This window comes from Linepithema humile, chromosome 4, assembly GCF_040581485.1.
Source record: "Linepithema humile isolate Giens D197 chromosome 4, Lhum_UNIL_v1.0, whole genome shotgun sequence".
In the NCBI taxonomy this organism is placed as follows: Eukaryota; Metazoa; Arthropoda; class Insecta; order Hymenoptera; family Formicidae; genus Linepithema; species Linepithema humile.
Genome location: NC_090131.1, coordinates 27,452,615 through 27,467,654, shown reverse-complemented (window position 1 = coordinate 27,467,654; position 15,040 = coordinate 27,452,615). Strand labels below are relative to the sequence as shown.

Here is a 15,040-nt window from a genome sequence, read left to right as displayed (position 1 = left end):
AGCGGCAGAGAGTCTGGCTAGCGAGCTGGGCAATGAGTCCGCCTCGTTTACGAGCGGTTTAGCAGTAAATCCCGCGGAAAGCCCGTGTGGTGTGGTGAAGCCGCAAGCGGTTGATGCGTAGCCGTGTATCCACCGTGCGGCGATAAACGCTTAACCGCATCGTGCGGATTTACCTCGGGGTGTCCTCCTGCATCGCACGAGCAGCGCAGCTTATGGGGAAACTTTCGTGCGACGGAGAATCTTCTATATGCGCGCACACACACGCACACACACACACATACACACACGCACACAGATTGCTTTCGAGAAATGTGAAATGATGTAGTAATTGTTCGCTGCAGGAAAGTTACGAAACGGAAATGACAAAAGTGAGCTTCCGCGAAATGAAAACTGGAAGCATTCGAAGTGCGAGGCGTAATCCGATAAGAAAGCAATCTACCTCTCATTTGAAGGGAAGATTTAAAATATGCAGAAATGTCGGTTCATTTGAGATAGTATTTTGTAATAATTGTTTTTTAACGTTTCAACGGCGTGCGCGTGTATTTCGCAGATGCGAGCTTATTATTCCATCAAACTTTTGCAACACTAGGCGCATTACGAAAATTGATCGTGTCATCAATATCACGCGTCAGAGCTTACTGATTGAAGTTCTACTTATTCACGTTTCTCTTTCAGATAAATTCCTCCGCTCTGTTAGATAATAGTCGCGCGAAATTAGAATCAAACGAAGCGTCACGCCCGCTCGCAAATACAAAGTGACGTCCGCAGCGCGCACCGGAAGTTCATTATCCAGGTGCGGAGAGTTCAAAAAGTGATATGACCTACGGCTTTTCCGCCCGCTTTCCTCTCCGCCGAGCGGATTCGCCGTTGCAATTGGGCGATCTGAGGACCGCGCGTGGCGTCATGCGTCGTTCCGTCGACGTGAACTCACGCACACACAAGCGACAGGCGTCACGACGCCCTGAGAGAGAACGAGGTAGGTAGACACGCAGGTCCGAAGAGCGAGAAAGACACGGTGATCTCCGACAGCACACACGCCCAGGCGCCGACGCACACACGTATAAAGGCCGGCGTCGCGACGCTTTCGCCGTCATTCCCGCGCGCAGACACCAAAGTTGCGGTGGTGTCGGACGGACGTCGTCGTCGGCAACTACCCCCGTTTAGCACTCTCTCTCGCAGTCACGTGAGAACGAACGGAAGGCGGACACATTTATCCCGTGCGAATAAAAGTTTTGTCCCCCGGAAGAAACGCGCGACTGCAAGTTCTCCGTCTTCTGGCAGCCCGCGAAAATATTGTGCACTCTCTCTCATCTCATCTACAGAATCCGCAGATTTGCGCCGGTAGTTACACACAGCAACAGGTGAGCAACTTTATCCCAAAACACACCTTTCTGTGCGTCTTCTTGTCCTCTCCAGTCCTCTTTTATTGTACTTTCTTTCATCCCGATCTCACGCTTATCTCATAACTGCACTTTTTTACGCGGTAAAAAGTTTAGATTTCTCATCATGATTGATTCTGAATTTTACTTATCAGAAGCTCTATTTTTATACCGCATCGCATTCGATAGTAGCAATCAAACTAAAGATGAAAAAACTTCAAAGTTTGGCATGTAATACGTTAGAGTTTTGATCAAGCGTGTACACCGATAGCGAATGGCATGAAAGCAAAGAGGGTTTATTGAGTGCGATAAAGTTATCACAAATATACGCGATATCGTACTTCGTAGTATGAGCTTTCAAACTGTAATGAATATGACCGACTAAACATGATTTTCGTCAGTTTTTTTCTTTTTGACCGCACCCATGCGACGTATAACACAATATTTTCTCGCGGCTTGTTAAATTATTTTACTCTAAACCTCTTTTTAATCCTTTACAAACCGATTACATTTTTCAATCAATTCGAAACTCGCATTCACGTGTGAGAATATTTAAAACATTTCCTAGAATAGATTAATATTAAAAAGATTTATTTATTTCCTGTCGCAAGTATTTATTAACTTGGTAAAATTTAATTTTTTTCTGCGAACGTTTCGTCGCAAATTGCTCGCGCGTAATACTTTTAAATCTTCAGAAGCAATTTTTTTCTTAACTTATCTAACAAGAACTTCTTTAAAGATAGTAGCAACAGGTGAGCGGATTTTAAGGACAAAATTGTTATCCTAAATTCCTACATCTTCTTTATTCTGTTTCATTAAATTATACTAGCTTTGGCCGTCGTGCGTAAAACGTATTATTTACTTAATTTTATTTTTATATTCTCGTATGAATATACAATAAACCAAGTTGTCATAGAATTTTATTAAATTTATTACAAAATGTAAAACTTGTCATATATATACATTTTCAGTTAAACATTTTAAAACACTAAGAAAAAAAATAGAATTTTTCAAAAAATAGCGGTGTAGTTACGCGATTATTCTTGTTGCATATTTCATTTTCTGTAGGTTTCGCTGAGTTAATATCTTCTCGGAATTTATTATTTCAATAGAATATGACTGGCGCAATGGGGTGTACAAATATACCTTCAATTACGGTACTGTAAATGTGCTAAATTATAAAACATAATTATATTTGCTTCGTGAAATTTGCATAGCTTTGAACAAAAACTGTTTTAATTGATGTAGATAGAGATATTTTACCTCCTATTCAGTTAGAATCATATAACTTTCGCATAGAATAATTTTTTATTAACCGTGATTGTTCAAATTTTCAATTTGTGTGAGCAATTGCGTAGGCTACGCATCGTGGGCGACAAAGAAGATAATCGTTAATAGTATATAAAGGGCAGAGCCTAAATCTATTTGTACTTAATCTTACTCTCTTTGTATGCTTTTGGTACATTCGCTATTTTCTACTACATTTAAAATTTTATAAAGTTGTTTGTGTAATTTATAGTAAAATAATGAAATTTAAAACTTTCTACAATTTCGGCAAAATTGTAATCACACAATCCCTTTCGAAATTACAACGGATAAAATGTATTCTGAGAAACGATGGAATGACAAGTGAAAAATTGATGAATCAGAATCCGTGGGCGGATTCCAGAATTCATTCGGTTGTCACAGGATTAATTGTGAGATCGCGGAATCGCGCAACCGAAGCACACGTATAAATCGTATAAATTTTTACTGTGCTTGCTACAATTTTTAAGATTTCGCGAAAGACACCGACTTTTTTCTTTCTTCGAAATTGACAGAGTCGTTCGATATACTCGTTTCTCCAAAATCCGATGCTCCGACGACGATGGTAATCCTTTTTTGCGCCGTGCGTGACGTCATTGATAGCGCGAGAAAATCGAGAAAATGAAGTTTTTGACTGAATACTGACATTCGAATAATGAAAGGCTTATCTGACAGCGGAATCGAAGATTAAGTTACATTCATTGTCGCAAAAGCGCGACAGCATGAATGATTGTCGTACTTCTGAACGATTTGGCTAAATGACACGCGTCTCACCGTCGCGCAATACGACACATCGCAAAAACACTTAAGAGATGAGAAAAAGTTGAACTTTTTCTGTTTGTATTGAATATTAAGTTCGGGATGTTTGTCAATTTTCATCGATGTAAAAAGCTGTATATTTAAAAAAATTAAAATATACGGCAAGATAAAAAATATAAAATACGCACGAAATACGCTTGTTTTTTCCTGATATGACGAGTATTGAACATTTGGCTTCAAACTTTATATTTTATAAAAATGATCAGATTTCCGAATAATAATTGGTGTTGTTTTATTAAAATTTCACATTGTTTTGTTTTTTACTGGCACATATCGCGAGGTAAAACGTATCACAAAACAATATAAAAGTAAAATAGAGTTGAGGATTACATTGCTATCGTGATGAGAACATTAACCCTTAATAAGATTCTAGAGATTGTCATCTACAAAGTAGCACAGCTGTATGAATAACGAAGTGTTTTTCTCGCCACGATAAAACTGATGGATTTTTAAAGGAAAAAGCTTGAGCAGGTATTGTCTTTGAACGCATTTTTAGCATGCAAATTGTAAATTTCGCAAAAAAGAGAGAAAAAAAATTTTATTTGCCGCGATAAAAAAGAATGGGTTGGTTATGAAATTGACACTGAGAAAATGGATATTGTCGAGGGGCAGCAGCAATCTCGGTGCGTGCGTTTAATGAGGGCGTTTAGACGACGGAGATGAGTAAAATGCGGGAAAAGCGAGGTAGAAGAAAAGAGAAACACGCTGTTAGACGCACGCTTATTGGATGGACGTTATTGCCGGACTTGTTTGCAGTTCATAAGTCGCTACTTGCCTCGGCGCTGTTCCTCGTCGCTTATTAGCCCGCCTCGGGCTGGCGCATTATTTTGTGCGAATGAAATCAGAAGCCGTGCTGTGCTAACCAGGTCGTCGCACGGGAAACGGCCAGCAGCTGCCGCCGTCGCGATGAAGTGTGCACTCCCGTAAAGTTGCCGCCGTGTTTCAAGCACCAAGCTTTATGATACGTGCTTACTTACGAAAGGGCGCACGTGCCGTTAAAGCGGATTGAATTAATGAGCCGAGAATTAACGGGTTAAAAATTCAATTCTTCTGCGACTAAGAAATTAAACGCCAAGGTTTGCAAATCGTTACTCGGAGAAATTATGTAACAAGAAACAATTATTTATATTTTCTTATTGTGGGTGTTATTTTTATATTATCTCTGCTCGAAATGAAAAATTTAGAGCGATTACGCTGCACTTTGTGATACTTTCCGCAGTCTTGGAATTCTTTATTTGTTGCAGCGTTATATACGCGTGTTTTCCTGCGATACTGCTCGCAGGGCTCTTTGTGGACAATAAGGCTGCAAAGTAGATGGGGGAAGCGCGAGCCGTTAGGAATGTTCTGGATATATATAGAGGAGACAATATCGCGCGAAAGAACAAAGTAACGTACGTTATCTCGCCTCGCACCTGTTTTCCTTACCGCCAAGATTTTACGCTACGCCGTAAAGTCCTCTTCCGCGCGCCGCAAACAACTTCATCATCAATTTCGTTTGCACTGTCGTTAGTGTGGCGTCTTTAATTAGGACCGTAATTCATCAGCCTTTGACGGTTTCTCGATGCGGTATTAAATGCTCCGTTGCCTATTATACCGCGACATATTTACTTTCACGTTTCTTTGCAACTACGTTAATTAGCGATTTACGAGGGGATGAAAGTCTGCAAGCCTTTCTCGCAGCTGGCAGTCACGTGCATTCGATCAGATTTCGCTCTTTCGTGTTTTCCTTAAATATAGATAGCGTGCGCGAAATTGACAAGTCAATATATACGCGTCACGCGCTACTCGAATAAATACCTATATAATTAAGGATAAACTTGTGGAAATTGTAAAAAGCAATAAAAATTATATCTCTCCGTTTTATTTCCGTTTTTCTATCATTTTGTTTTATCATAATATGTGTTTTCTCGAGCAATGAGAAAATAATTGGTCTCTTGTGAAAAAAATTAATTGCGTAATACGTGCAGTTTATTATGTCGCTTGTATTCACGGCCGATACCATCGCGCTGCAAAATTACTTATTCCGCGAGCAAAATACACCGTCGACCTAAGCAAATATGAAAGCCACGGTGAGTTACAAGCGAAAATCAGCGGCCGTGCCCCGAGGGATATTTGGCGTGAGTGCAATGCAAACCGATAAAAATGCAATTGTTGCATTTCGACTGGACATTACAAGAGCGTCATTGTAAAAGTTCTGTGAAAATTGCGGCGTGACGAGTCACGACTGGAAAGCATAAAGTAAAAACGCGATAAAAGCGGAGAGCACATTGCGGTGAAAATTAATTAACTTTTTGGACGACTGTGTTTGGAATAATCAATTTTCACGCGTTGAAGGTATTCCGAATTGATTGAGGGATTGGCTTAATTGCGCGCCACTCCCTGCTATTGTCGACGAAAGGAACGTCTAAGTAACGTTAATCTCATTTCCCGGCCTAAAGTGAGAATCCGTTCTCGACTCTTCGACAAGATCGATAATATTATCGTCTCGAACGTTATCACTCCGGAGGAGGTGAGAACTGCAGGGTTGTAGACACTCAGCAGTCTATCGCGTTGAAGTCCCTTGTACCGTTGCTATTGTTATGTATGACATAATGTAGACATGCATAAAGTAAACACAGGTGGGTGGCCGAAGACGCGGATGTTATCGGAGAAACGTCGAGACGTTTATCAAAGCGGAAAGCACGAGATCGCATGTCGTTTTACTCGCGAAACGTGGAAAGATGGGTATCGATTCTCCGCCGATATCGGTATTTACGATTTCGAGGTAGCGACGTGAATGCATTTTGTAAGCTGTTACATTCGTCACAGCAAGAGACAGCTAATTTCATCGATATTTTGCGATACTGTCAAACTATTGAAAGACATCGCTAAAAGATGTACTTCAATTTGTTATATTACGATCCAGCAACTAAGCCTTTAATTAAAACTTTAATGGAGCACGGTTGAAAGTAGTTGAAGAATAAAGTTTCGCTATTTATTACTAGTTTTTCAGTTGAGTTTCTAAGGAGTCTCTGATTTGCAATTGTCTAAGATTTGAAAAGTATTAATGCTTGACTGTAATGCGTGAATATTTTTCCTAAGAAAAAGTTGATTCATAAACCTATATAAGTGAGTACTTGTGTAATCGCTGAAGCGTCTTTTGATCAAAGAAATGACAATATTTCTTCCTATTTTATATAAGTCGTTTATGAATAATGTGACACTTAGCAGAATTAACTTGGTTATGTTTGTAATCTCCGGCGTTCAAAGGTATGAATGCGTATAAATCTTACTTCGTAAAGAGCAGCGTTCTACAGACCATGTTGCATGTACATCACGTTGGATTTAATGGCACTGGAAGCTGACAGAGAAAAGTTTCTCGCGCAACTTTAGCTCGCGCAATTTCCATTTCTAAAATAACTTCGTTTATCGTAAAGTGGGACATTAATACGAATAGTCGACAAAAAGCGCGAACACGCGGCGAATGCAGGAACTAATGCGATAATTAAAAAACAGCTGATTAGTAAAATATTTTAACAGTTTCTAAAAGATTATAATACATAAAGAATTATATTTTGTTTTGCAAAATTATTTTGATCAAAATTATAAAGTTATAATAAATTTCTCAAATGTCCACAAGACGGTTTTTACTTCTTTTACTCGTATACTTGAAAATCGAAGTTTCTTGCTCGAACTGTTTAATTAGCATTAGAGGAAAGTGGGAAAATGTCAGCATTTACGGAAAAGCACGTACTCCTAATTTCAATTTCAATTTACGAGACATGTATCTCGGTTTACTTCGAACCCAAGAACGGCTGCGGAAATCTTACAGCTGGATGTGATAATTCTGGAGAGAAATAGATATTGCAATATTAGAGTAATATTCTCCACTCGACGAAAATCTAGTATCTCGCCGGGCTGAAAAAGGGGTTCTAATCAAGCTATCTTCCCACTTATCTTTCCACCTCGACTTCCGCCTCGGTGTTTAATTATGCACAATGCTTTACGCGTGCGTAAACAATGCAATTCCTACTATTCAATTGAATTCTTGAACTGACGTCATTCCTATAATTTAAGTGGGATGTAATTTAAAATTTTTATTTATATAAGTAAAACGAAAGAGAGAGAGAGGTAAAATAATTAAACGAATAATGGCAAAAAATTATGCTTTGCATTTAATTATTAGTTACATTTAATTAAGAATATCTTGCAGATAGCTAGTAAGATAATGAACGTGATATTCATATTATTGCAAAATTTACATTTTAACGAACACGTCCAGTTGTACCTTTACATAATACAAGAAATGAGGCAACACGAGAAAAACAAAAATGAATTTAAATTTATAGAACAAAAAAATTATTAATTGATACAAATGCAACAAATGAGACTATTGCTAAAAAAATAAAAATTTCATTAAATATAGCATTTCGTAGAACTACGTCTAAACATTATTACAGCAAATTTTGTAATTGTCTTTTTATGAGAAACGAAAATTTTATTGTGTTTGCAAATGTACGAAAGTAGATCGATAATGCGGCACTTAATAAAAGTTCTATCGCTATCGCAAATATTTAAACTGCGATAAAGATGTGAACGACGAAGGGCGAAGCAAAATAGAAGTAAACTGATAGTATTGTTTGAAAAGGATCGATCATCTGCGAACACGATTTCCCTTTTTACGTTCGTATGGTAATCTGAGAGAAAAAGACCGGAAGATAACGCGAAACCGAAGAAAATTGCCGGATGATTTGCGTGAGTTTCTTTGCAGACCGATTGAGATAAACGTGACAATCTTTCTGCATTCTCTCGATTTCTTGTGAAGAGATGAAACGTCGAAAACGTTACCTGCAGGTGCTTGTAAAAATGTTTTGTTTCGAGTTTCGTATTTGCTTTTCATGCCACACAACTTTTCCATAGGATTTTTGATACACTACAGTAACAGAACTACAAGAGCCATCCAAAAATATGAAACAACACATCACATGTAAAGATTTATAATTGAATCAGAAGTTTTATTAAAAAAGTTAGTACTTGAACTCGTTTGCAAAATGGACGGATAAATTAATTTATCTATTATTGTAGTTTCTCGATGCTTATTGAATGCACAATACTAAATTTATCAAATCATTTTTAAATTAAATTAGCGCATTTTGTATAAAACAATTTATTAATCAAGAACGACTCAAATAAAAACATTTCTGAAATATCAACAATATTTAATTAAAATAACAGCGTAAGAGATATATATATATTAAATTATAGACGAAAAATGTCGAAAGAAAAAATTATATCGCACTATTATTCGACGGGCTATTATTATTTCCTCTTTTGTTACCGGAATTCTACCGCAAACTCTTGCAATAAAAGAGACATAAAAGTCTTCGACACGTGTCGATAACAATGAGAATTTGATGAGAAGTTAAATAGTGTGTATTACAATGGCGTGCAAATAAAAGTGCCGTATAGAATGCCACGTAATCTCGATCTTTATTGAAAGCCAAGCGTAATATTACGCGACCATAAGAAACGTTTCACAAATAATAATATATCAAGATTATCAGGATTATGTGCTTTGAGCAAGTAAAAAAGGACAACAGGATTAAAGAAAAATTTAGGGGATGCAATATAATAAAAGCATTTTACGGAAGAGCCATTTTTCCACTTAATCGTCTAAAATGTACGACTTAATCGAAACATTTGTAATATTATCTTTTCTGCGGACTGCCGATGATTGATGTTAACGCGAACGGTACGTCATCAGACCGTGCAAAATTTAGTATGAAAGATCATCGATCGAAACGAACGTTCACCAATGGATTGGCCGAGCCTCCTACTTTATTTAACGTGACTTTGACATCGGTCCATTGTGCGCGTATCGTCTCATCAAAATTCCAACAGGGACGTTCATGTCACTACGTGGATCTGATCTATAAACTGATGAAAAAAAATCTTGACGAGTCAGAGGAATTATAGGAGTAAAAGCGTATAAAAAATCGAATTGTGCCGCGCTGTTTTCCCTTGATCTAAAAATTCTTCAAAATTTATTCGTTTGTCAAATATCTCATTGACGTGCGAAATAAATCAGAGAAAAAAAATATTTTTTTTGCACACTGTAATGTTATAAATGTAATATTGTGTTCTAATTTATGTTATTTTTATTATTTAAGTTATTAATTATTTACGCATTTGCTTGTTTCCAATTTCATGTTTAATAGAGCGTATAAATGCTACACATGCAATTATTTCTACGGGAAATAAAGCTGTGTGATTTTGCTTGATACAGTAATATTAAGTTACTTTCAATGAAATATGGACGTGGTTTCGCCGGTGTTCGATTTATTTATACAGTATAAGTTCATATTTTGTTGATATTATTATGATGTTATATAAATACAAGTTTACATCGTGTCTATTTTATCAGGTATTTAATAATAAACTACTTGCTGGTAAGCTACTTAGCCTTTAATTATTAACATGAATTTTCCCAAAGTTAATGTTTGTGCGTCTAATGTCTCAATTATTATGTTAAATATCACTTAACCTCTTGGAATAATACTGTCTGACTTTTGTGAGAATTTCACGTCGGATATAACGTCCACATCCCACGCCGGTATTTAAAGGTCAACCGAATAAAATTCAAAAACAACTCTTTTGTTACATACTTTTCTGCGCAATTTTTCTCTCTCTCTTTCGCGCTTTTTTAAGCGTTAAAACCGCATAAAATTTTACTAACCAGATAAAATAAGTGGCACTATCTCCTTTTTGTTATTTTTATCCATGCTCTATTGATTTTTTAATTTTCTTTATTTTTGTATAATAGAAGCTTGATATTTGTAATTATCTTTTATTTTAGCAAGGTTAAAATTTTGCCGGCGGAAACAATAAAAGAAATTTCTTTTTGAAAATAAATGTTCAATAATCCTTGAAACATTCAGCACATTGAGTGACAGATAAGACAGCGTAAGCTTCCTTCATCATTAGAGAAAAAGGACATTAAAGAGGAAAAGATCGAAAAAGAACGAATGATGTTAGATAGTGCTTCGTTTTTGGAAAAGATAATGTGACAAAGATAGAACACCGATAGCAATTTTATCAGATGCATAATTAAGATTGAAGATAAAATTTTTCAATTCTTTTTTCATGAGTCGCAAAATTTTCTAAGGATAGAACGAGAATAGAAAATACTATGACATTGTTTGAATATGTATTCGAATACACGTACATTTGCGAATAAATCTCGTACTACGTCTATATCTATATTAAATACTGTTCTCGGAATTTATTTAAATATGTGACACACAACGTAGGACGAAAGTCATTCAGATAAAAAATGTCCGGGAGAATGACAGCTATTCGTTTCCCAAAGAATGATGTTAATTACGTTCGGTATTTTATCCAAAAGTAGATTAAAGTTTTAAAATAGTTTCGGACAAAATAGTTTCGGTTCTCATAAATCGCGAAGAGCTTATAATCTGATAACGTTAATTTAGTAAACCAAAAGTTAGAAATAGTGTTATTTCGTAGTTTACAACAATTATTCGTAAAAAAGGAAAATCCGTGTAAAATCAGAGAATTGCTGTTTACACAAAGACAAAGTTAAAAAATTCATGAGCCGTAATTACATTAAAAGAAGACAAGAAGCGAGAATGGCACCTGTTGCCGCCGTCAAACTATTCCTCAGCTTTAAGTCATCAGAAACTTCTCTTTCACCCTTTTATTTTTTCACCCTCATCAAAACATCGTCAACCTTCGTATCTTATGTACAACGATAGGCTGTCAAATTGAAATTAGCATTTAGGTTTAATCTGATTATGAAATACTGTACAGCTTGCAATAAGAAACAAAACATTTTTATGAATTATTGTTGCTACGCAATATTGTTATACGTACTAAAAAGAAATTGCAAATTGTATTTAAAAATGCTGCTTTTACTGTTATTATATGTACAGAAAAAATCTTCACCGGTTTCCATTTACTGGCAATTACAAATTAACTCCGTAGGCGAGCCTGATTGAGTTACAAAAACGTTTATTACGCCACTCGGGTACCACTTTTTCCCTAATGGTATTGCCATTTTAATTTTATGTATTTTAATTCGTATTAATGATTTTCCAGCGAATTAAACGCTACAACACGTGCATGTATCCTGCAATTTTTATTTGCGTAATGAACATCGTTTTAATCCCGTTTATACAAATTTAGCATGCGAGTATGTTTCTTTAATAACTAAAAATTTCACGCAATTTCTGCGATGGAAAAAAAGCACACATGCGTTTCCAGTGCGCTGTAGTTTAAGCGTGTACTGCAACGAAAACAGCTTGTGTTATTTTTTTGACAGTTAAGGACTTTCGAAAATTTTATCCACAGTTATCGGCTTTGCGCTTGACCCGTTTTATCACACCTAGAAGCAGTGTGACTAAGCAGGACGAAAAAGGTTTCGTAAGCCATCGGATTTTACCATCAAATATTGAACGAGCTACTAAAGAATTTCGATTTTAGTTATTCATAGCGACGTCGCGATATCCAATTACGATTGTTCGCTCTTTTTTTATTCCATTGCGATTGTTAAATATTTATCTTTTTATAAATCTATTGATATTATTTTTATATTAATAACAAAATGAATTTTGACGTCTGTAACATATAACAGATTTGTTAATGAAATAAAATTAGTATGCTTCTTTTGTACTTATACAATCATTTGATTATTTTATTTTGAAACAAAATGCAAAAAAAAACTATTTATTGAGTGTAAAGCATTCGTGATTTTATTCAGATTTAACACTGGGATTCGTGTCTGGTGATAGTATTTTGCAAAGAAGTAAAGTACTACGACCGTTGAAATCCACGTCGTAAACTTGGCGCGACACCTCATCGAACAGAAGCTACTCTTCCATTGCAATGGCATTTATCCCTCGCCAGTCGTAAATAACTCTATATTTTATTTTTACTCTGTAGAACTCCATTTGCGTGCATCTGCGCTCTAAAGGGCCCATAAAGTCTTTCGTGTGAACGCGCTTTTACGTTTTACTAAAACTTCTCCAGAATAGATACAAGATTGCTCAAAAAGCGGTTAGAAAGCAATTATTATTACAAATAAAATGCCGATTATTGTACAACAAAATGTTATTTTTATAATCATTGTAAATTAGCATGTAGTTGACATTTATTTCGAAAGGTTGAAAAACTACTACGCGGAAAAGCGGTTAATATGCAATCAAAATGTATAACTCGACCGAGATGAAACTAATTTCCCTTCCCAATTTTGGCAAAGGTGAATTTCGCGTGCGTGTGCATTTGAAAACTCAATCTCAAACTATCAAAAGTTTATATGACATTGCTACTGCAGGATGAAATTCTGCTCCAATATCCGACTGATAGTCCGATTGGGAACTTACAATTCCATGTGATTTTGTGTTTGCAGATTCAAATAAGCATCATGAAGTCTAGAACGAGTCCGATCATTATGAGAATCTTTATGTTCTACTTGTTGAGCGTCATCGGACAATCAACGGCAGTAATAGAAGAGGCTCCGTCTTCATCTTTACACATTCCGCGATTGAACCCGTTATTGAACAACTTGGAATATGAAGAACCCGCTGAAAAAAGGGCGTACGCTTACGTTTCCGAATACAAAAGGCTACCTGTGTATAACTTTGGCATCGGGAAAAGATGGATTGACAATAATGAAGATAAAGTGAGTTCCAAGAATGAATAAAGCATTAAATATTTCATTGATATAGAATCAATCATTTGTTATCATAAAAGAGTTCATAAATCATGTCTGCATAACTATATATGAACTATGTATGTCAGTGTTTAGAAATTCAATTAGAATCTTTTAAATAAATATAAAATTTTACTTTTATTATTTTGTATTATTGAACATTTTTACGTAATATATTGTAATGTATGAAGAAAGTACAATGCAAGAAAAATGAGGTCGGAGTACATTTCTCGTAATTACATTCTTTCACGCAAAAACTTTATTCGCAGAGAACGCGGCAATTCTCATTCGGCATCGGCAAGCGTCTCAGAGATTACAGGTTTGGTATAGGAAAACGCAATAACGGCTACAATCTTCTGGATTTGGATTATTTTTCGGCCGACAATATGGACGGCTATCATTCTCGTGAGGACAATTCGGACGATTTTATGGAGAACAAGCGCGGTAATCACCCCTTCGGCTTCGGTATCGGAAAACGAGTCTGGAAGCTACTGCCGGGAGAATCGGCCACATCTGGAAGAAGACCAAATGACTCCGCTGATTCGAAATACTTACTCGGTTTGGGCAAAGAATTGGACGGGGATCTGGCGCAGTAGAACGTTCTCATCAAGGAGCGCGGACTGTTTTCTCTTCCGCGTTCGAGCTTTAATCTTTGGACGATCGCAAAAAAAATATATAATTTATTCGTTTCCGAAAATATATTGGGTATTAAAAAAATATTAAATTTTCACTAATTTCTTTATCACATCTTGATGTTAGGTTTTAATAATAACATAAGTCTATATATTATAATTGTATCAGTATTCTACGTTGTACAGAAATAAATTAATATAATTAACGCATTTGTATAATAAGATTTATCGATAATCTTTCCAATAAACTCGGGATTATCGAAGGATTAAATTCATAGAAATCATGACGCAGCTTTCTACGCAAACATTGTACCATATCCGGACCTAAGAGCAAAAGATCGTCTGTGGAAGTTAAGAGCGATAATAAAATTCCGAGATTTCTCTTTCCAAAAATTTACTGTAAAATTCACACGTTATCGACAGTCCACGCTCCACCTGTCAATGTTTAAAAAGAATCGATGGAGGTACTTTAACGAAGAGGTATCCGATGTAGTCGTAGAAAAATTCCTCTAGATTTTCTTTATGCGAGATTGTATGATTTTATTGCTCCACCTCGCTTTCTCAATTCTGTAATTAATAATCAAAAGATTTATTATGTGTTTACAAGAACGAATAAAAAAAGAACGAAAAAAAGGCATTTATTATATGAGTCTATTTCTATTATTTATACATTTTATTATATATATTATTTAATGCTTATTATTTAGTGCTTTTTATCAGGGTAAAGTTGTATTATTTTTCTGCAGTGTTTGAATATTTTATGGATTCAATAGTAAAATGTAGCGATAATTGCATTAAAACATAGAAAAATTATTAAATTAATTGTCTCTTATTATTCATAATAACAATTTACTATAATTAGATAAAAACAATCTCTCAATGTGCTAAAAGAAATCATATTTACCTGTAATTACTTATTCTTATTGTTCGACGATTATTTTTAATTGTTGTAAAAAACAAAAATTACGCTATTGCATAATTGTACCTGTGTCCTCAATGTTATAATAAATCTTGTAATCATCTTTTTGTTATATATGTGACATCTGTGCACTTTTGACATCATTTCCGATTATTTAATTACTCTAGCAAAATGAGAATTTATCGATAATAAATGTTAATCTAGTGATTTCACGATGTTGCAACATTTATTCCATTAAGTATTATAACACACGAATAAATGCAAATATATTCATATG

General features: G+C 35.5%; 1 protein-coding gene across 1 annotated transcript; it reads left to right on the top strand.

The window, feature by feature from the left end:
• Positions 1-1,064: 1,064 nt before the first annotated feature.
• Positions 1,065-15,038, top strand: AstA (allatostatin A). The gene is made up of 3 exons (XM_012371724.2): positions 1,065-1,361; positions 12,910-13,182; positions 13,482-15,038. The coding sequence occupies exons 2-3, from the start codon at positions 12,925-12,927 to the stop codon at positions 13,806-13,808; spliced, it is 585 nt and encodes a 194-aa protein (XP_012227147.1). The 5' UTR covers positions 1,065-1,361; positions 12,910-12,924; the 3' UTR covers positions 13,809-15,038.
• The last annotated feature ends 2 nt before the right edge of the window (positions 15,039-15,040 follow it).